The following is a 22,588-nucleotide window of genomic DNA, read 5'->3' on the forward strand; positions in this document are numbered from 1 at the left end:
ATGAATTTTAACACTGAAAGGCACAAAAAACCCCACAAGAAATGGAGCTCAAGCTGGCCAGGAAGAATATTTCCTCTCTTGCTGCCAGTTATGGGCAAGGATTACACTGCAGCGTGTTAGTAGAATTAAATATCTATTTGAACTTTGCTTCCCGTGTACTTTTTAATTTTAATATTATTTATTCTTTGACTTTCAATAATTCATTGAGATGCGCCCATATCGGTAATTAAAACATGTACAGTAAGAAACAGAGCTCACATAAATTATTCCAGGGCATTCATTATTTATTTGGCCACTTAGAGCTGTGCAAAATTTACTGAGAAAATATGTACATTAATTAACGTGTGCATTACAATTTCATTAGTGCACTTTTTCAGTGAGTAAAGATACTCAGATTTGGGTGTGTGAGCAGCAAGAGAGGCCTTGCTTGTGCCTTTGAAATGGCTTAGATTTAAAAAGAGGTCTGTGGTTAGAATCCAGGAGGAGCTGCTTGAGGGAAGCCTTTCTGCTGGCCTTACACATGTGATGGCAAGGTGGTTTTTTCCAAAGCTGCCAAGATTCCTGAGCCAAACTCAGGGACGTGTGTTTGGCTGTGTTGTACAACCACTGCCATTTGAGTAGAGCAAGGAACAAGATCAAATCTGGTATTTCAGACCCTCTGGTTTAATTTCCTGTGGTTGTGTCTATCAGGGGGTGCTGGTGCCATGGTGGTCCCACTGCATTTCTTGGCTGGTGCATCCTGGAGGATGAGGCTCAGGACAAGGCCCTGGAGAAGACTCTCAGAGGGGTTCTGGAGGCACCACTGTTGAATTTTACCAGCCCCACAGACTGCAGCTGAGGCTGCTGTGAAGTGACTCCAGTTCCAACTGCACCTCTGGAAAAAGTCCTGTGCATCATCACTGAGGCACAGCTCAAACAATGAGGAATTTCTTTGTGCCAAGTGGACTGAAAATACCCAACCCAACCAAACAACTCACAGATTCTGTTGTAGTCTGAAAGGGAAGAGAAACACTTTAAATCAGTGCCACAAAATTCACTAGATAACAAGTCCAGCAGAGCACCAGGAAATTTCCACATGAGTAAACTCCACTCAGTGCAAAAAGGCTTGTATCCACTCCTGGAATTTAATGGTTCAACTGGCATGTGAAAGCTGTTATTTGGAGGTTTAATTATTAAGGTCAAATTAAATTTCAGCTCTTGGAGCAATGAGCTCCCTCCCTCTGCAGATTCCAGCTGAGGGATTCCTTGCTGGGGAACGCTGGAGAGGATTTTGGTGTACCCACTTAAAATGCATGTCCCGTGGGAGCCTCCCTGATAGGAGCACGTTCAGAAGGCATCTTGCCTTGGATAATGAACTATTCAGGAGGCACAACTCATTTTGGGGGTCCCAGAAGTGCCTTTTTCTAGTTATGAACTACTCCTGGTGAAATCTGGCTATGAAATTCCTCATGGTGACCTGTGGAGCTCCTGGTCAATGAAAGGAATGAAAGGAATGCTCCACCTCATGGTTATGGAGATTCTCCTTCCCCCAGCAGGAGCTCTGGCTGGGACTTGTAATGGCACATGGGGGTGTTGCTGTGTGAAGACTTGCCCAGGCTGGTCACCAGAGGCAGATGAAGAGCAAAGAGAACAAAGACCCTCCAAAACTCACTCTGTCTTTCCAACCAACCCCAACCCCACAAAATATGTCTGTGAGCTTTTATAGTTTTTGAATTACCAGCCACAAAACACTTTTAATTATTTTGGGCCTGGCTGTGACTACACTCAGAGAGTGGAGCAGATGAAGAGATACACAGGTTTGGGGAAGCAGAGTAGGAGAAAACAAAACTCTCTGCTTCCTAGAAGGCTGGAATGAGATCTTGGAGGAAGTCTGCCTGATTTTCCCCTGCCTTTCACAGAGAGTGGACAAAAGCCATGAGGCTCTGGATCATCCTCCCCTGGACTGCTCGGACATGGGAGCTCCATCCCTCTGTCCCACAGGGAGGCAAACTCCAGAACCCCCCCCCAGGCTTCCCCTGGGGGGCACTGAGGAGCTGATTTCATAAGGCAGGGCTGCACTTTGGGCATTTCTTTGTTTTGCCTTTAACAGCTCAGCTGCCAGGATGCAGAACAGAAATTGGTTTGCATGGACACAAAAGACATTTCTGTGTGTGCAGTGAAAGTCTGAAAGGAATTCCTGCTGGACTGAACCATCTGCTCTGCTGTGAGAGCCTGACACTGCAGAGATCACTAGATATTCTGGGCTGTAAGATATGTGTGTATTCTGTCCCCATCTGTCAGAGCTGGGGCAGTTCTCTGCTGTGCCCTGGGCAGTTTTTTCTTTATCTCTCCCACAGCCAATCCTCCCTCCAGGAGATCTCTGCTGTCCATGGCCACTGAGTGTCCCTGCATGGCTGAGAAAATTCCATCATCCCATGGGGAGATGCTGTGCCCAGGGCAGGAGCCAAGCATTCCTACCTGGATCCAATCTGACTTTGGAACCCCACAGCAGCCTTTGCCCACTGCATTCCCAGAGGAGCAGCTTTCTGCCCCACTGCATTCCCAGAGGGAGCCCAGGCCAATCTCCAGCAGCCCTGGAGCTTCAGAGGAAAACTCCAGCCTTGTCCAGGATCCTGCTCCAGCAGAAGCACAGCTGGCACTGCAGGAGGGCTGAGCCCCCATGGAATGGGACTGCTGCCACCCCCTGACCCACAGCCTGCCAGGGCCTGCTCTCACTCTGGCAGTGGTTTGTTTTCTTTTTTGTATTATTGCATTTGTATTTTTAATTTTCCCAGTAAAGAATTGTTATTCCTACTCCCATATCTTTGCCTGAGAGCCCCTTAATTTCAAAATTATAATAATTTGGGGAAGGGGGGTTTACATTTTCCATTTCAGGGGAGGCTCCTGCCTTCCTTAGCAGACACCTGTCTGTTCAAACCAAGACATTATAAGAGGATCTTCTCCTCCTCCTTGTTCTCTTCATCATCCTTACAGGGAACTTGGAGGTTGGGACACTTCACCCAGGCTGAGTTAGAAAAGGCCACTCCCCACTTCTCTTGGTGACCCTACAAAGATGCATCCCAGAAGTGCCTGTTGCTTCCTGGCAGGTGGTGGAAGGAAGTGGAAGCATTCCCAAGGAAAAAGGGGAGAGACTGAGTCCATCTCACCAGTGCCTCAGAGCAAAACTTCAGATGACATTATTCTGTGTATTCCCAGCTTCATGGCCAGAGCTGAGGCTGGGTTTGAAAAATGTGGATTTACTTCTTTTATAGAGGAACATTTATTTTTTCATAGCAGAGAGAACTCTTTTGAGTTTCCTGCTTGAGACAGAGTTTGAAAAATACAGTGCCTTGTCTTTCAAAAATGTTCTGAGGAGCCACTGCAAGGTTTCAGATGAGGGCCACGATTATGCTCTGGAGGTTGTCAGAGGGAAGGATGCTGCTCAGTCTCTCCCTGTTCTCTTTACTGGAGCTGGCATGAAAATGGATTATTCTAAACCATCTCTCTGTGTGGCTGTCCCATTTGTCAGGTTCCTGCAGGCACATTCTCTGCTTGATGTTTTCATAAACTCACTCATTTTCCTTGGGTTCTGGTGATTAATTGTAATGGCAAGTGAAAATATTCCAAAATAAATCTGTTTTCATGGCCCTCTGCAAAGTCCACTCTGAGAACCCTCTGCAGATGTAGCAGTTTGGGAGGAGGTGGGGCAGCACGAGATGCACATCACAGCAGCAGCTCTGTGCTGTCCACATTTTTCAAACCCAGCCTCAACTCTGGCTTCTGGTTTGAAGTTGGGAATGCACAGGAAGTGCCTCTAAATTTAGAGGAAATGCCTCTGAAGTTTTGCTGTGAGCACACTGGTAAGATGGATTGAATTTCTCCTCCTGTTTCTTTGAGAATACTTCCTGCAGGTATTTTGGTAGGGTCTGCATTTTCAACTAAGGAGCACATTATTATTATTCCTTCCAGGAAACTAAAGGAAAATATGCAAGAATCACAGAAATTATTAGGCTGGAAAAGACTTCTAAGATCTGATAGAAGCATGAACCCAGCCTTTCCAGGCCCACCAGTGATCCCATGGACAGGGAGGTGCCAGCAGCAGCCCCAGAGCTGGGCTGTGACAGAACAGGGATGGAGCCAACTCCAGAACTGCTTGGAGGGATTGTTTGTAATTTCTGTACCCTCTTCTCCTGGTACCAAGGCTGCTGTTTTCCCTGGAAATGTGTCTTTCCAGCCTGGAAACTCCTCTCCAGTGGAGAAGCCCCAGCAGCAGTGCCCTTCTTGCGCTCTGTGGGTGCTGCAGGGTAGAGCCCCTTGGTTTGGGTTCCTGCAGCTCTCACCACCCAAAAGAAGCTCTGCCAACACCTCCTGCTTCTCCTGCATCCTTGCACACTGTCTGATGATCTAAGAGCTTTTCCCAACCCAAAAGAGCTGCAGTGAGCACAGCAAGAGATGAAAATGAACTCCAGTGGTCCCTTTTTCCTGCAGGGAGATGAGGATGGGCAGGTCCTTCTGCTGAGGGGCCCTTCAGGCCAGCACTGGGACACTGCTGCTGAGCTGGGCTCAGCTTTATTTGCTCTCCCAAAGTAACAGGCTAAAACTAGGACAAAACAACAGAGGGAGTGACAAAGAAGGAGTGCCTAGATTTGAATTGATAGAAACCCCAGGAACCAGTCTGTAGCCCAGTAAATATTGGAATGACATTACCTGAGCTTCAGAAAAAATTGACAAATTGTTAGGCTGAATTCCTATCTCTAGTGGAACTGGAGAGCAAACACCATGAGATATCATTATTTCCTTTAATCATTTTCTTTGGCATCAGAATCAGAAGGAGAAAGCTCCAGAGTGACTCTTTTATATTTTCCCTCCCTCTGCCTTTTCTTTCTGATTCCCTCCATTGTTCCCAGCTCTGTCAAGATTGTGACAAACTTAATTACCAGCAAACAGCAGGAATCCCAGATGACATATCCATGATTTTTTCTTTCTTCTGACTTCATGAGAGCTCTCTAGGCTTTAATGTAGAGTGAATAAGGATGGGGAGCAGATGGTGCTGCTGTCCAATATCAGCAGCATCTGAGCCCTTATCTCCTTGAGATCTTCAGTGTCAAGACGAGATGTGGATAACGAAACCTCCCGGAGCAGTGAGACTGGGGCTTGGAGGTTCAGACAATGGGATTGTGCATGGACAGGCACAGATCTGCCATTTGGGGGGCTGTCATCTGCCAGCCTCTTCTTGGAAACCTGCACTCATTTCAGGACTGCTCACAGCAGTGACTGCCGAGCCCAGGGCTCTTGCTCCAAGCTCCTGGCACCAGCATAAGGGATATTTGTGCCTCCTGCATCTGTAAATTTGATGTTCAGTTGGCTATAAAAAAGAGCTGGGTGAAACATTGCCAGGAACAGGGTGTTTGCCCTAAAACCATGTTTCTGAGGGCGTGAAACAGCCCAGGGTGAGGTTCAGTGAATGGTTTTGAGTGAGAAAAAATATTTAAAAGAAAAATGCCCTAAAATGCTTTGAGCATCTTAAGTGATGTTTTGCCCTTTGATCTTTTCAAAGGTAATTTTGTTGTCTTGCTTTCTCAAAGATGTTTTTGGCTGCAGGGGTCTGGAGTGGAGGGGCTTTTCAGAGTCCTCACCAGTTCTCCGAGTTCAGGGAAGCTTGTGGCCAGCCTTGGGCACCTGTGCTCCCATTGCTGCAGAAGGAGGGAGCCATTATTATTACTATTATTATTATTATTATTAATAATATTATTATTATTATTACTATTATTTAATTTATTATTATTATTTAATAATAATAAACTTAAATAATAATAATAATAATAATAATAATAATAATAATAATAATAATTTGTTTTTTAAAAAAAACTTTCATTTTCTTTTTCATTTTTATTATGGCACCCAGGCAATCCACTGCTTTGCAGGAAATGTCAAGATTAGCCACACAGGCACCTCTTTCCCCAGTGCTCCCTCTCTTGAGAGAGGGAAAATAGTCATGTGCCACTCAACCAAAGCAAGGGCTTTGCAAACACACCAGCCACTGGAGGTTTGGTAGAAAGAAGCAGCAAATCTCTATTTTATCCTAGTTTTACCTACACCAAACCTTCTCTGAACAACTGCACCCCGTCCTGCTTTAATTTCCTCAAGCTGGGTATCTCCATGGCTCCTGACTTGCAGAGCACCTCCTGCTTGGAAACTTCTGGGCCAGCTTCTTCTGCCTTCAGGGAAAGAAATTTTGTTTTCCTGGGCACTGCTGGGGCTCAGAGCATGGCTGGGGCCCCGTGCCAGCTGCACCTCAGTAAATCATTGCTCTGAGCACGATGCAGCATGGTTGGGACAAGGAGAACATGGACAGTTTTGGCTTTGGGCTGTTCATCTGCCTCGCAGCTGAACCCAAACCACGAAAATGATTTAAATGGAAATCCTGGACTCCTGGCTGATGGAAAGGCTCATTTGGGGATGAGGACTTAGCAGGAATCTGGGCGTGTCGCACTGCCCATCAGTTTGGGCACTGGAACCTCTGGTAAAACCCAAATTTTATGGATGTTTGGCACAGCTGGGACATGTGTCACTTTCTAGGCTTTCTAAAGGAAACCAGAGTTTGTTATTTGCAATTAAACAAAGTCAGCAGATGTGCAGAAAACCCCCAAATCTAAAATTCTCTCCTAAGCAAAAAATGGTTTATAAGATCACCTTATGATTTTATAAACTATTTTTTGCTTAGGAGAGAATAAAATCATCTTATGATTTTATAAAATCTTTTTTTTCCCCCTTTTATTCCTTCTTCCTCCATCTCAAGAGAATGGGGAAGTTGCAGGAGAAGGTGGTGGGAACCTCTCCTCCCTTGGGCTTGTTGAGTGCAGTGTTTGTTCTTGCTTTTAGATGAGTCCTCAGGGAAGGCCAGGCCAGGCTTGCCAAGGGGTGGGAGTAGAGACTGTTTGCAAGTGGCATCTTCCAGCAGAATTCCCAAGTGTGACACATTCCTGGCACATCCTCCTTTGTTCCTGCCCCAACAGCTGAGTTATAACTTTTCTAAAGCAGGCTCTTGAATGAGAAAGCTGGAATGGATGGAGGCTGTGCCTGATCAGCAGCAGGGGTTGATTCTTGGAAACACGGAGGGAAGGACTCGGGATACTCCTGATCCTCAGGGAACAATTTCTCTGTGGCTGGCTTGGTTTCCTCACACAGAAAACAGCCCTTTTAAAAGATTGTGTTGCTGCTCAGTTTTTCCTCTGGGAGCGCTGGGACTTTCCCCTTAACATGGAGGAGAGGATGGTTTAAAATGAGCAGCTCTCGAGCCAAGGGGACTCTGGGGAGATGCTGCTGAGGGATGGGGAAGTTCAGCATTTTGGAAAAAAATCCAAAACTATTCTGTTGCAGTAAGGTAGAAAAATTATAAAGAAAGGCTTCATAAAATCAAGCCTGCTGTCCTGGAATCAGTGGCTGGCCTTGTCAGGCTAGTCCTTTGCAAGTTCCCATGTGAAAGCAATCCTGGTGTGAGCAGTTCCTTAACATAACAATCTATTCCTGGGTGAAAACAACCAGCACCTGCATAAACTGCTTTTACACCGTTAGAAAAAATGAAAACTATCTCTCACAGACAACTTTTCCTGCACGTACACACCAGGGGTTTGAGTGAGCAATCAATACAGGATAACAACTTGTTATTAACTAATAAAGTAATTGGCAAGAAAGCTCCTGACCAATTGGAGTCACACACGAGGTCTGTAAAACTGGATAAAAATGAGTTATGTGAATAAAGACTGGGTTTTTCCACCATGAAGAAAATGGAGTCTGTGTGATTTATTCCCTACTACTCCATGCCTTTCCTGGCTGGAATCACTGCAAGGAGAGCAGCTCTTTTTGCTTTGCTGCTCCAGAGTGAGCACATGCCATCCTTGTCCCTCCAAGGCATTCCCAGGCTGTCACCTCCTCTGCCAGCTCTTCTCACACCTGTCACCTGCTGATGTCCCCAGCTGCCCCCTCGGCGTGGCTGGGGCTGTCCCAGCTCCCTGCCATGCTCCGCCACTCCTGACTGCATTTACGCCAACAGCTCACGGTGTCCTGACATTTCTCTGCTTGCTGCCTGCCCTGCCTGGAAGGTCTGTGCATCACCCTGTGGGAAACAGTAAAGATAGGAAGATTTTCAGAAAGCTGTAAAGGCAGGCCTTAGAAACAGAAAGAACAGAAAATGTAGAGCTACTTGCAGCTGCAAAGTCAGGAAGTAGAAAAAGTTACAATGGTACAGCAAGCAAGGACATGAAACAATAGCTTGAGTTTTAGTCTTGGCTAAAATAGATCTCAAGACTGCAGGAAAATATGCTTAGCAAGATAGGAGAAGGTTTTAAGCTTAATAATGAAGTGTTGTGTATTGTTAAGAGAAGCATTGTGTGAAGCAGGTGCAAGTGTGCTTTTAGTGACTGGCTAGAACAACTGTCTGTGAGCTTTAGCAACGTGCTATTGGTGAGAAAGTTTCTAAAATGCTCTGTAACAAAGAAATCTTTGGATGCTGCTGGTTCTATGTGAGCTTTCTATTGTCTCAACCATGTAATGAGGCTGATGCTGCAATAAAAGCTCAAGGAACAAATCCCAGCAGTCATGAAAAAACCTCCAAACACAAACGGTGCCCCTAGAGGCAGAGGATGCCTTTGTGTGTGTGAGCACAGCACAGCCCAGACTCTCAGTTCCACATCAGGGCTGCACATACAGATTTCATGCATTAAACAGCGAAGGAGGAATGGTTTAGGAGTGCCCCTCCATGACCCTGGGCTGCTCTCCCCACCCCAGCCCAGCTGGGCTGCATAGGGACATGCAGGAAAGATCCAAGACAAAGAGGGTGGCAAGGAAGGGAAGGAACAACCAGAGCATGAGGAATGGAAAGAGCAGCAGCTGTTCCAGCCCAGCCTTCCTCAGCAGCTGGATACTGAGTTTTTCCAAACTGCTCATTAATTTTTCACATCGCTCTTCAGCGACTCTGTTATTGGAGCTGGAGTTTCAGCCTGCTGTGTGACAAATCCCTCTTGCTGAATTCTTCTGGGAAGGGAGTGAAGAGATCCATCCCTACCCAGACCTAAATACAGCATATATCAGAGTCTGCTGGAAGTCACTCCAATGCTCCTCCTTTTGCACCATGCTCTCAGGGATGGATTGTTGGGGTGTCTGTGCAGGGCCAGGGGTTGGGCTGGATGTTTTCTGTGGGTTCATTCCAGCTCAGGGCACTCCATGATTCTATGATTCCTGAAACAGAGATGCACTTTGTAAAGCCATTTATTTATGTTCCCAATCTGGCTTGACTGGATCCACACCTTGATGATGTTCCCTAGATGTCACTTGTATTTTTCCGACACGTTTTCTTCCCATTACAAGGAACCTGTAGGACTTTGAGGAGCTGGAGTGTGTGGTTTGTTCCATCTCTTATTAGATGTCAAACCAGCAGAAAATCTATCACGTTTCTTCTGCTTTTCTTCCCTATCAACAGTACTTAAAGAAAGGACATCAAGTGGAAATTAAAGAAATTTAGTTATAAAACTCATAGGGAAGCACCAACAGGAAAGATCAAAAAAGCAGAGAATAAAGAAAGCAGGAATAAAATGGTCTGACAAACATTAGAATCGATATTAAAAGGGGAGAAAAGAAGTACAAAAGGCTCAAAAAGCCCCACAGAAACTGTGTAAAAAAGCAATGCCTGGCTTTAGAAATGAGAAATGCAAGGAATGTAACAAATTATTTCAGATCTGATCCTATCAGAGAGAAATCTGATTTCAAAAAACAGCAGCAGCTATAGAGACAGTTTGATAAAAGGCTGTACAATAAAAGATTTGAAAATTGCATCTTCCAGCTACTTTAGAGAATGGCAAAAGAAAGGGATACATATTAAAATACACTAATGCTGCAACATCGAATACAAAATGTTCTGTTAGTGGGGAAAAAAAAGGTATTTTGACAGGTGTATCAAGATTTACCAGCAGTCTCAGTGACCCCATCAGAAACAAAAAGGCACTGAAAGAATAATTTTAGAATAGCTTCAACACTGACTGGGAAAAGCATGGAAGCAAACAGCTCACAATTATTTCTGTGGCTGGAAAAAGATCAAACCTTATTTCAGGGCTATTTTTATGGGAGGCAAAGTAGGGCAGTCCTATCCCACTGGTTGGGATAATAATGCAAACAAAGGCTCCGTGAGAGCACTGCTGGGATAAAACCCCAGCACCTCCCTGGAACACAGGGATTTCTGGAAAAGTCTGCAATCCCATTGAGCAGGGAGAGGAGCTCTTGGCCACAGCTCACCATTGCCAGGAGCTCTGAGCCTCCAGGCTCTGAGAAAGGAGATTTACAGCAAGGAAAATGTGCCTTCACCTCCCAGAGCATGTGAGGGACCCCAGACAATGGCCATGGATGAAGGGAACAGGGATTTTATGGGGGTTTAGCACCACTTGTGCCAGGGGAATAAGCAAGAGAAGACCCCAACCCAGAGCAGGGCAGTGGAAACACCACGGGAAACACCTGAGTTACCCACTCACCTCTGGGGCAAAGCCCAAGAATTCAGGGACAGCTTTTACAATTAAAAACATAAATATCCATTCACACACAAAAAAATTAGTTAATCATGTGCTTTCTGAGTGTTTCCTTCTCATTTGAGTTAAATTTTTTATTTTGTAGATGATGAGCTGAGGCTGCTGCTCTGCCCAGAGAGGGGTCCCTGGCAGGCCTTGAGTGGGATCATCTCCCTGGTGGTGCCAGGTACTCCAGGAATTTCAGTGGAAAATTAGGGGCCATGCAGGACTGGAATAAATTTCTCAGAACTCCATCAGTCAGCAAATAGGGAAAAATGGTAATTTCTGTGGATAAATGAAACTTGGCTGGATCAGATGTTATTTCACATTGCAGAGTAGCTGTCTCCTTTGGGTGTTTACGTTGTGCTTTCTACATCCATTACTAAATTTCAATCAGGTCTTACAGAGCATGGGAAAGGTTTCAAAGGTAATTAAATTCTTACAAAATGTTTAAAAAATGGGCAGCTGGCTAAGAGACAGGCAGGGGAAGCATCCTAAGTGCTGGAGACATCACTGTGTGAGCTGGGAGAGCAGCAGCCACCGGAGGATTGGGTGGAGAGAGTGCAAATCCCAGGGGAAGCTCAGCCAGGACCTGGGATTAGTCATGAGACTAAAGCTGCTCCATCAGCCCCAGCATGTGGGGACAGCATGGGGCCAAGGGACACACAGAACTTCTCCTCAAGTGCTCCACAGGCCTCTGGAGCACCAGGCCAAAGAACCTCTGGCCTTACCCCACCCTCTGCAAGAGCCTGGAGAGATCTTTGCTGTTATTCAGAACAGGAGTCGATGCATGCAATCACCTCAGGAAGGGTGGTCCAGCAGTGCATGTTATTTATTCATGGTCTGGAGCTGCACTGGGCCCTGGAGATCACCATCCTCTGCTCTTTTCAATGCATCTGGTTTATTTATATTTGTAAACAATTGTTTTCTGGGCCCTTTCCCCCATAACTCCCAGTGAAAATTCAGCAGGGAGTCTCGAAAGACTGGAAATGCACATTTCCCAGAAATATGAATTTTTATTGATTGTTTCTGGGTATTCAAAGTAACTCTGGCCTGGGTTGCAATTATTCTGTGAGAAAGAAACTCAGCATTGCCCCATGCCTGGAAGTGTCCAAGGCCAGGCTGGATGGGGCTTGGAGAACCCCGTTCCAGTGGAAGGTGTCCCTTTAGGGAAGATGGAATAAGATAAGCTTTAAGGTTTCCTTCCAGCACAAACCATTCAGTGATTTTATGATTCAAGAGAGGTGTGAAATGAGTTTCCTACTTCCCCTATACAATATTCCATCTTTAAATCCAAGAAGTAAAGCACAAAGGCACCTCATGTCCTTCCTGCCTTGCCTCATCTCTGCTGTCCCCAAGGATGTCACTGGCAGGAAAGCTTTTCCTGCTGGGTTGATGCTGTCACTCAGGTGTGGCTGTGTCCACAAGGACAATTGTCTTAGGCTGGAAATGGGGCTGTGTGTTCTGTCCCCATCTGTCAGAGCTGGGGCAGTTCTCTGCTGTTCCCTGGGCAGTTTTTTCTTTATCTCTCCCACAGCCAATCCTCCCTCCAGGAGATCTCTGCTGTCCATGGCCACTGAGTGTCCCTGCATGGCTGAGAAAATTCCATCATCCCATGGGGAGATGCTGTGCCCAGGGCAGGAGCCAAGCATTCCTACCTGGATCCAATCTGACTTTGGAACCCCACAGCAGCCTTTGCCCACTGCATTCCCAGAGGAGCAGCTTTCTTCCCCACTGCATTCCCAGAGGGAGCCCAGGCCCATCTCCAGCAGCCCTGGAGCTCCAGAGGAAAACTCCAGCCTTGTCCAGGATCCTGCTCCAGCAGAAGCACAGCTGGCACTGCAGGAGGGCAGAGCCCCCATGGAATGGGACTGCTGCCACCACCCTGACCCACAGCCTGCCAGGGCCTGCTCTCACTCTGGCAGGGTTGGTTTGTGCTACTGCATTGTTTATTTTATTTTTATTTTCTTCCCTAGTAAAGAACTGTTATTCCTACTCCCATATCTTTGCCTGAGAGCCCCTTAATTTCAAAATTATAATAATTCAGAGGGAGGGGGTTTGCATTTTCCATTTCAGGGGAAGCTCCTGCCTTCCTTGGCAGACACCTGGTTTTTCAAACCAAGACACCAGTCTCCTGGGCACTGGGGGATTTGCATGGAGCTTTCAGGTCCCCAAGTTCCCTGCTCAAAGCCCTGCCCAGCTCCTGCAGATCCCTTCCCTGGGATGTGACAGGAGATCTGTCCTGGCACAGCTCCACGCCTCCCTGGGAGTGGGGATGTTCCCCAGCCCTCTCAGGGACACCAGTCCCCTTTGCAGACCGGTGGGACCTGCAGGGTTGTGCAGATTCCCTCATTATCCCTGTCCATGTTTAATCCCAGCCCCTCCCCGAGGGATCCCAGGAGTGCTCATTCCAGGCTGAGCAGGAATCGCAGCTCAGCAAGGCCTGGCTTGCTAAGGCAAACAAAGTAGTGCTGGAATTAATACAGGAAAAAAATGGCCCCGGTGTCCTTCCTATTTTTATTTTCTTCCCCAGCCAAGCTGCCTGCTCCTTGGGATTTGGATTCCTTCAGCTGCACAGAAGGGCACGTGATTTATTGAAATTGGAAAGCTCGCAGACAAAAAAGGCTGTGAAATTATTTTGTATCTGACACAATCATTAGTGGTATTATTTCTTTTGGAGCTGGGAAGGACACTTATAAAACATCTAACAAGCTGCTAAGGAGATTGCCTAAAGCAGTGATTTTCAAAATGTGCTGCTGGAGCCCATTCTTTGTGCTCTGCACATATATCAAACTCCAGTTTCTTTTTATGGAAAGGACTTCAAATAATATTTCTGAGGGGTGTTTATGACAGTTTTCTGGTCACCCTATTGAAATATATGCCACCTGCTGATGGCATGATATGGAGATGACTGAAAGAGGCCAGGATACTCTAAGCAAGGGTGTTGTGGGGCAGAGGGGCACCCAGAGCTCCTCTTCTGCTTTGTGAATTCCTCTGTGCACATGCACCATGCAAACCCTCCAAATCCAAGCACTGAGCCCAGTACCAGTCTCTGTGGATGCTCTTGGGGGTGTGGATGGTCTCCTATGGGTGCCCCACTTTGCCTGCTGCAGCCAGAACCTGTCCAGAGGTCCAGCCTGCTTGGAAGTTCTGGTCCAGATACCAGGGGTGCTGGTGGAAGGCACCTTCTGGGGGACAGGACCTATTTAATCACAGAATCATCACAGAACGGGTTGGAAGGACCTTAAAGCCCATCCAGTCCCACCGAGTCCCTGGGCAGGGACAACTTCCACTGTCCCAGGCTGCTCCAAGCCCTGTCCAACCTGTCCTTGGGCACTGCCAGGGATCCAGGGGCAGCCACAGCTTCTCTGGGCACCTGTGCCAGGGCCTCCCCACCCTCACAGGGGAGAATTTCTTCCCAATATCCAACCCAAACCTACCCCCTCTCAGTCTGAAGCCATTCCCCCTTGTCCTGTCACTCCAGGTCCTTGCCAATAATTTCTCTCCATCTTTCCTGCTGGCTCCTTCAGGCACTGGAAGGCTGGAATTAGATCACTCCAGAGAGCTCTTGTCCAGCTCTCTCAGCCTTTTCTCACAGCAGAGCTGCTCCATCCCTCTGGTCACCTTGGTGCCTTCTCTGGAGCCATTCCAGAAGGTTCCATGCCCTTGGATGGGTTTCCTCCAGGTGTCTGGAGGAGGGGCTGGATGGGCTGGAGGGCAGAGCCCAGCCTGACCTCCTGGCAGCTCTGCTCTCACCTCGAGGGGAGCTCCTGCACAAGAACCCTGCCACATCAGAGACTGGCTGTGCCGCCTCCTCTCAGAGGGGAGCAAATCCAAGGATTTGGCAACTTGTGCTGGCCAGATCTGCTCTGGGAAACTCTTATTTCCCTGGCTGAGGGGGCTGTGACTTGAGCAGGATGTGCTTTCCTAGTGCTGAGTGTGGTGTTTATTGTCAGTAACCCCAGCTCTCACCTGGCACTTTGCACCAGCCGATCCCAAAGCCTGTCGTGGAAAAACGTCAAAATCACGGACACCATTTAAAAGCTGAGACACAAAACCCAACAGTCTCAGACAAAGTCACCCCACAGGCAGCTGGCAGGGCTGGGGACTCAGTCCTACATTCCTCAAGCCCAGCCCAGTGCTCCAGCCCCAGCCCCAGCCCCATTCCCACCATCAGCACTGGGATGGCCACTTCTAATTGCTGTCAGCTGGCTGAGGGTGGCTGGAAGGAGCTGTTGTCATGGATACAGCATCCACAGGCTGTGCTCCTGCTCTTCCACAGGAGCTCTGTGGGCTTCAGACACCAGTGCAGCCCTCAGCACAGGAAGGGTGATGAATTCACAGCCCAGACTGAGCTGGCACCTCTGGGACTGACCCAGCTGCTGGAGTCACCGATGTCCCCAGCAGCAACGCCTGCCAGGACCTGTTGGAGTCACCTCCCATCACTTCTGTCCAGGATTCACACACAGCTCGTGCCCCTCCCAGCCCCACACCACCCCTCTCTCCCTGCCCCTGCCTTGGGTGGTCTTTCCTCCAAAACAGGTGGTCCCAGCAGTGGAGAGAGACACCCCAGCCACACCCACACAAAGCATCCCCTGAGGAGGTTGTAGCTGCAGAGAGACCCAGGTGAGAACCAACCTGTAACACTCAGAACTCGGCTGAAATTGGGTGGATTTTGGGGAAAAGGTGCAGCCAATGCCTATTTTGGCCTCTTCCCATGCCCTTTTTCTTTCATGGGATCGTGGAATATCCTCAGCTGGAAGGGACTCACAAGGATCATGGAGTCCAGCTCCTGCACAGACACCCCAAAACCCCACCCTGGGCATCCCTGAGAGCACTGTCCAAACACTCCTGGAGCTCTGGCAGCCTTGGGGCTGTGGTTTGTGCTGTGCTGATGAGCCAGATGAAGCTCATCCTCTGCAATATGGTAGCTTCCATTTCAACAGCTTCAAAATCCAATTTCCCATGTAAACCTCCTCAGAAGATGGAATCAGAATCATGGGATCATGGAATTATTAAGGTTGGAAAAGGCACTTGAAATCATTGAGTCCAACCATCCCCCCCAGCACTGCCAGCTCTGCTACCAAACCATGTCCCCAAGCCCCTTGCAAATAAGACTGGATATTTTAGAGAAACAGAACTATGAAAGGTGCACTGTAGTGGGACCCACGAGGGGTAATTTTAGAGGACTGGCTTTAAGGCATTTACAGCATGGTGTGGCTACAGCTGATAGGCCAAGAAACACTTAGAGTGTTTTCTAATTAGGAAATAATTGGCTTCTGATTGTGATGGTGTGAATTATAACATCTGTATTGTCTCACCCTTCACATGAGACTGAAAAGGGAATAAAAGTTTTTAAATCACCTCTCAGTTGCCCCAACTCTGGGTCAGAAAAGGCCTCAATCTGACACACACCCACAGGGTTTTGAGCACTTCCAGACATGGTGATGCCACCAGTGCCCTGGGCAGCTGTTCTAATGCCTGACCACCTTTTGGGTGAGGAAATTATTCCCAACATCCAACCTAAACCTCCCCTGGTGAAACTCAAGGCTGTTGTTGCTGCAGGCAGGGGAACTGCCTGGACATCTCAGGCCACCGAGGACCTTTTTGTCCCTGTAGGAGGTGACAAGCACAACGAGCATGGTCAGTCAAAGCCTTGCAGGAGCAGTGAGGCTGAGCTCTGTGCAGGAGGCTGACACATTCCAGGCTGCTGCTGTCACAGCCCAAAGCAGAAGGACAAACCTCGAGGCAAAGCACAACCACTGCTCCTCCCTCCAGGCCTTCTGGGCTGAGGGATCCTCCTGCAGGGCCTCAGCACTGCTCCAGGGCTCGTCTGGAGGGCAGGGGCTGCTTGGAGGGGTTTTTCCTCTGCTGCAGCACAGACCCCAGGGAACACACAGAGACATTCTTGGGGTTCTGTGGTCAAGATGACCCCAAGATCATAAAAAGTGTTTTCCTCCCAGCCCCGCAAACAAAGAAGTCCAGATGGGTCGGTTTTGCTTCTCAAGGGTGTTTATTTTCCCTTATCTAGAACATTCTCTCTCTGCCCTGCTGAGCTCTGTCCAGCAGCTCGGCCATGGCATTCTGTCTGCCCTCAGGGCAGTGTTCACATTTTATACCAAAAACTCCGTGTGCCATGGTTACGATATCATGCCAATACCTATCATCTATGTTGGACAGTGTGTCTGTACCTTAAACCAACAGAAAAGTGTCACCATCACAGCAGGACATGGAGGGCAAGAAGAAGGAGAAAAGGTCAGGACACGCCCAAATCCCTCCATCTTGTCCCCTGAACCCCATTCTAAAAAGCCCCAAATTCTACTTTTTCACCCTGTGTCAATTCAACTATCACACTACTCAAACCCTTGTGGCTTGTAATTCCTCACACAGAGTTGGCAGTTTTTTCCACGGGCTGAAATCAAAGCCACAGGTGTTTTTGACTTCGTGCCAGGGTCTCCGAGCCCCCTGCCAGGGTCTCGAGACTGCCAGGGCAGCCAGAGGGATGTCCTGGACTCGGACAAGACATTTCACTGATTCCTCTCCTGGCCTCTGTTGTGGGGATAGTGAGCTCTGATAGCAGGCAGTGTGTCAGAACCCACAGATTTCCTGGGGGAGCCTCCAGCAGTGAGTTTGCAGCAGCTCCATGGCCATTACCACAGGTTTGTTTGGCAGGCTCACAATCAGCCAGGCTCATCACACAGAGAACTGCATGAGACTGTGATCTTTGTGCAGCCAGGGCCATTCCAAAGTGGTTTTTTTCCCTTTTTCTAACATTGAGTTTATCATTAGATGTGCCTGAGGAAGCACAGATAATGCCATATATTTACTTTAAAAAGAATGATCTTTGGTACTTAGTGTCTGATATCAGAAAAAACATTTTAATAAACAAACAAACAAACAAACAAACAAATAAATAAATTAAATTACTTGCAATGTTCAGAATCCAGGGAAATTCAGAATCCAAAAGGAAAACTGTAGACAGCTGGTCAGAGAGCACTAAAGATGCTTGGCAAAGGCTTGTGGCACCTCAGACAAACAGAGAAGTTAAGTTCCCCTTAAATAACCCCAAATCTTATTGCTCATTCCTAATCTAGGAACAGGATTAATCATGAAATATCATTCATGCAAGAACAGGAGACTGCTTTCACATGTTCCTGTTGGACCCCTAGATGCTGAGAATTTTAAACTTTCCATGCTGAAAAGCACAAACCCACAAGAAAATACTGTATTTAACCTAAAGCCATAAAGAAAACTTCCAAAATTAATGAATAACACTGAGATTACAAGTGTATAGTTTAAATAAAAGTGTGTAACATCACAAAGTAGAAAATTAGTAGACACATTCCCATAGTCATTGCTGATGAAATGGAGGCCTCCAAGTGAAGCTGCTTACTGAAGCTGATTACTCCAGAGTAATTAACAATAATGAATGATAATCAGCAGAGCCCCAGCAGCCCTGTTCACCTCTAATTGGCCAGGACAGGGCCTGGCTCCTTCCTGCTGCTTCCCAGAGCTGTCAGTCCCTGAGGGTCCCACCTTGCCCCATGCCAGGCACCATAAAAAGGCAGGAGGGGTGATGGGGTGTGGTGGGTGTTTGGTTCTTCCTTGCTGGTGCTCTGCTCATCTCCAACAGGTAACACAGGTACTCTTCTGCAGTTTCCAGGAGGAATGTTGGGGTGTGGTAGCAGCAGGGCAGACCCTTGAGCTCTGATTTCCCTCAGTTCTGTTGTTGTTGTTTCTTTTAGTCAGGAGTTTCTTGAAGCCTTGGTGAGGAGGTGATGCCTTTTCTGGGGCTACCTAAAAACAGAGGCTGGGCAAAATTGAGAGAGTCAAAAAGCAATTATATTTACTGAAGGGTCTTCAGCTACATCCAGGGCAGACAAAGCCCCCCAGGTCCACCCAAAAATGGACCACAGGTCACTGGTTTTCACACTTTTATAAGTTTGGTCCATTTGCATGTTGGGGGTCAATCTCCCAATTCCATGTTCAGGTGATGAAGGCACTGACCCCAAGTTTGCTCTCCCCAGCTCACTTTTGTTTCCATCTCTCAGGGCCTGAGGCAGTGAGGTGTCCTTGATTGCCAGGCCTGGAGAGGAATTGTTGTGTCTGCCCAAAATGGGAAAGCAGCAGCTCACACTGAATATGGAGTTTAGAGTTCTACACTAAAGAACTGCAGGATTACAAATATATGAAAAATAAACAAGCTAAAATCCTATGGCATCAGAGGAAAGAAGTACCTTATGCCTCTCCTAAACATATGAACAATATTTGGTCTCTAGGATGAGGAAAGAATGCTCTCCTTGTTCCTTTGATTATTACAAACCACCTGGAACTTAAACTTGAAACTGGGTAGATTTGCAAGTGGCACAGACCCCTCCTGTGAGGCTGTTTTGGGGTTTCCCCTGAACAGGCAGTAAAGGAACTTCTCTCTTTTATGACTCTACAGGGAAGTGTCCCCTTGGAGGGGGATCATTCCCTAAAGCCTTGCTGTTCCTTGCATTCCAGCTGCCATGGCCTCTGCCGTGCCCGACAAGCAGGAGGTTGCCCAGAGCTCCCCAGAGGTGGAGAAAGAGCAAGAGGTTGGTGCTCCCTGTGGGATGTGAGGAGTGGCAGCTCTGGGGTGCAGGGTGAGGAGGTGGCCCTGCTGTGGCTGAGGGGAGCTGAGCCCCCCAAAATGGGAATTTCCTCTGCTCAGGCTGTGCCCTGCAGCTTCTGGGAGATAACACAGACAAAGATGTGGACCTGAAGTCCCTGTAACATCTTAGACTCAGCAAAGTTACCTGATTCCTGGCTAGCAAAGATGTTTCTCTAACTCAAGATGCTGGCTTCTGGCAAGCAGGGCTCTCATGGAAAGACTTCAGTGTTTCAGCCTCCCTGAGACCTGCTGCTCTTGCTCTGCTCCTGTGACCAGCAGCATCCTTGCAGGCAAGGGTGAAGTCTGTCAGCTTAAAACCAGCTCAGTCCTGGCTGCTGGAGCTGTTCTTGGGATACTGGCTTGTCAAATAACCATTCCAGGTGAACTGGAGATGGGTACATAGCAGAAGGATTGAGGTCACCCCCAAACTTGGTTGGTTGTTTGCTAGAGGAAAACTTTCCTGGGGTGGACAATCATTCATGCCAAAGCTCCTCAGCTCATGTCACAACTGAGTTATGGAGTTAATTAAGTGTGTAAGCAAGGCAAGAGTTTCTCCCTCAGGTAGGCCAGGTGATTTGGTGACAATTCCTCCCAACAGGGAATTTCAGGGCAGAGCTGCTCAGGCCATGTTTGGAGCTTGGTGGCTGCACTTTGCTCTTCCAGGCTGCAGTGAAGGAGGTGGCTGATCTGAGCCTGGTGAGCTCTGCCTGTGACGTGGTTTCTGCAGCTTATGCCTCCACCAAGGAGAGCCACCCCTGCCTGAGGTCTGTGTGTGACGCTGCAGAGAAGGGAGTGCAGAGTGTGACCGAGGCCACGGCCAGCTGTGTGCTGGCCACCCTGGAGCCCCACGGTAAATCCCTGGGGAAGGGCAGGCCCTGCCTGGGAGGGACTCTCCAGCTCCTTCCACACCTGGCAGGAGTCCTGGGGTGAGGAAATGCACCTCTCCATTGCCATAGTGCAAGGACAACTCCTGCCCTACAAGCCAGGCTAAAGCTGGGCCCTAATCCCAGCAGTGGGATGGAGAGTCAGGGATTGACTCTGATGCTGACTTTGCTAAAACTGATCTTTGCAAGGTGGAACTTGAGGTGAAGTTGCAGAAAACCACGTTTTGACTCTTTTTTTTGGTTCTCTCTTCAGTCGCTGCAGTGAGTGAGTATGCTGCCAAGGGTTTGGATAAACTGGGGGAGAAGCTGCCACTCCTTCCAAAGCCAGTGGAACAGGTAAGAATTAAAGGCTGTGCTGTCCCTGGCAGGCAGAGGGGCTCGGTTCTTGTGGGATTTCTAAGCTAGGGAGGGATGTAGGCTCACACGCCCGAGTAAACACTTCACTGACACTGTGCTATTTGTCCTCTTGGTGCAGTTCAGAATTTCAGTGTGAGACACAACCCACTCCATTATCTGCCATTCTCCCTGTTCCCCAGATTCTCTCTGACACAAAGGAGCTGCTGTCATCCAGGGTGGCTGAGGTGAAGGAGGCTGTGAGCAGCAAAGTGCTGGAGGTGCTGGATGCCACCAGGGAGACTCTGCAGGGCAGCGAGGGGGCTGCCACACCTGCAGTGACCAGTGCTGCTGGGCTGGGGCCTGCAGTGGCACACATGGGTGTCTGTGGAGCAGAGGCTGTGCTGGGGACAGCAGAAGGTGACTCTCTCCCCATTGGGAATGAGGAGCTAGGTAAGGAAAGGGTGGGTGGCTGTGGGAACTGTTGGACTGGGGATGATCAGCCCCATTCCTCACCCCACTACTCTGGAATGGGGCTAAGGGGAAGAAGAATCATCCCAGAATGATTTGGGTTGGAAGGCACCTTAAAGCTCATTTTGGGCTTCTCACCATGGGCAGGGACAACTTCCACCATCCCAGGCTGCTCCAAGCCCTGTCCAAACTGGCCTTGGGCACTGCCAGGGATGCAGGGGCAGCCACAGCTGCTCTGGGCACCTGTGCCAGGGCTCACTGGAGGGTACCTGGCTGCTAGTCCGGGATCTCCTGAGCCTGCTGCTGTGACACCTGTGGCTCAGACACTGCCTCTGTCCCCAGCCCAGCTGGCAGAGCGTGAGGAGGGCGTGGACGTGCTGCCCCTGCAGCAGCAGCGGGAGCACAGGAGGTACTTTGTGCGCCTGGGCGCTCTCTCGGAGGAACTGCGCCTCTTCGCCCACCTGCACTCCACAGCCAGGATCAAGCAGGTCTGGCAGGGCATGCAGGGGGCCCTGGCACAACTCCACTGCATCCTGCAGCTGGTAGGTAGAGCCCAGCCCCTGGCAGGAGGGGACCAAAGCCCTGCTCTTGTCTCAGCTTCATTGCTGTGCTGAGGAGCTTTGCAATTCCCCAGCTGATCTGTCTGTCCTGGCTCTCTGATCTTCCCCTACCACAGGTTGAGGCGTTTAAGCAAGGATTTAATCAAAAGCTTCAGGAGGGGCAGGAGAAACTACAGCAGATGTGGCTGGACTGGAGCAGGAAGTATCTCAGAGAGAGTGGAGATGAAAGCCCTGCAGAGCCAGAGGTACCTTCCTGGGGAGGCAGGCAAAGGGCTCTGGGCATCCCCTTGGTTTTTGAGTGACTCATTCCCGATCGTGTCCTTCCTGCCTCCCCCAGGAGATGGAGTGTCTGACGCTGCTGATGGCACGCAGGCTCACCCAGCAGCTGCAGCTCACCTGCTCGGGGGTGGTGGCTGCCATGCAGGGCCTTCCCTGCAGCCTGCAGGACAAGCTGAAACAGGCTCTGGGTGCCACCAAGGAGCTGCATGCTGCTTTCTCAGAGGCAAACTCCTTCCAGGACTTGTCCAGCAGTGTCCTGACCCGGAGCCAGGGGGAGCTGGCTGTGATCCAGGAGTACATGGAGGAGCTGCTGGATTACCTGAAGAACAACACCCCTCTGTCCTGGCTGGTGGGGCCCTTCTCCCCCAGGGAGGAGGAGAAGGAGAATCAATCCCCCCGGGAGGAGGAGGAGGAGGCAGCAGGAGCTGGGCACCTGGAAACCTCCAGCACCCCCATGTAAAGGATAAAACAATAATTGCTGTTGGCATTAAACCCTCAGTAAGTGGAAAGAGTAAAGGATTGTCTTTGTAAAAGCTGCTTGTACTGGGTGATAACGGCTTAAAATAAAACTGCTGCATACAAAACCCCGTCTCTGGTGTCTCTTGGACAAAGACTGGGAAGACTGCTCAGTGGGTGTGAGCTGTGCTCTTCTCACCTCTTCCTTGGTGGAATTCCAGTGTGCACTCAGGGATGCAGGAAGAGCAGCCGGCTGTGCAGGAACCAGCACAGCTGCTGAGCACTGATGTTGTCTTGGGAAGTTGTAATTCCTTCTCTCTCCCAAGCCTGGTGGCAAATACGTGCCCTGCTGGCACTGCTCTGTGCTTGGGAGAGCTGTCAGACCCTGGCATCCCTTGGCATTGCTCTTTCGAGGCCAAATTCTCCTCCAGCATTTCC

The 22,588-nt window shown here is 48.8% G+C and overlaps 1 protein-coding gene across 1 annotated transcript; it reads left to right on the top strand.

Annotated features, from left to right (window-relative positions):
• The first annotated feature begins 14,869 nt into the window (after positions 1 to 14,869).
• LOC128796722 (perilipin-3-like) lies at positions 14,870 to 22,203 on the top strand. Its single transcript, XM_053958632.1, has 8 exons — positions 14,870 to 15,158; positions 19,038 to 19,111; positions 19,831 to 20,017; positions 20,305 to 20,387; positions 20,588 to 20,837; positions 21,198 to 21,397; positions 21,532 to 21,660; positions 21,753 to 22,203. Exons 2-8 carry the CDS (start codon positions 19,043 to 19,045, stop codon positions 22,152 to 22,154), a joined length of 1,320 nt encoding a protein of 439 aa, XP_053814607.1. The 5' UTR covers positions 14,870 to 15,158; positions 19,038 to 19,042; the 3' UTR covers positions 22,155 to 22,203.
• The last annotated feature ends 385 nt before the right edge of the window (positions 22,204 to 22,588 follow it).

Source organism: Vidua chalybeata, chromosome 17 (genome assembly GCF_026979565.1).
Source record: "Vidua chalybeata isolate OUT-0048 chromosome 17, bVidCha1 merged haplotype, whole genome shotgun sequence".
Lineage (NCBI taxonomy): Eukaryota > Metazoa > Chordata > Aves > Passeriformes > Viduidae > Vidua > Vidua chalybeata.

Coding starts and splice junctions, on each gene's coding strand:
- LOC128796722 (XM_053958632.1), top strand. CDS start 19,043: ATGGCCTCTGCCGTGCCCGACAAGCAGGAGGTTGCCCAGAGCTCCCCA. Junction 19,112..19,830: donor AGGTGGAGAAAGAGCAAGAG/GTTGGTGCTCCC, acceptor TTGCTCTTCCAG/GCTGCAGTGAAGGAGGTGGC. Junction 20,388..20,587: donor TTCCAAAGCCAGTGGAACAG/GTAAGAATTAAA, acceptor CCTGTTCCCCAG/ATTCTCTCTGACACAAAGGA.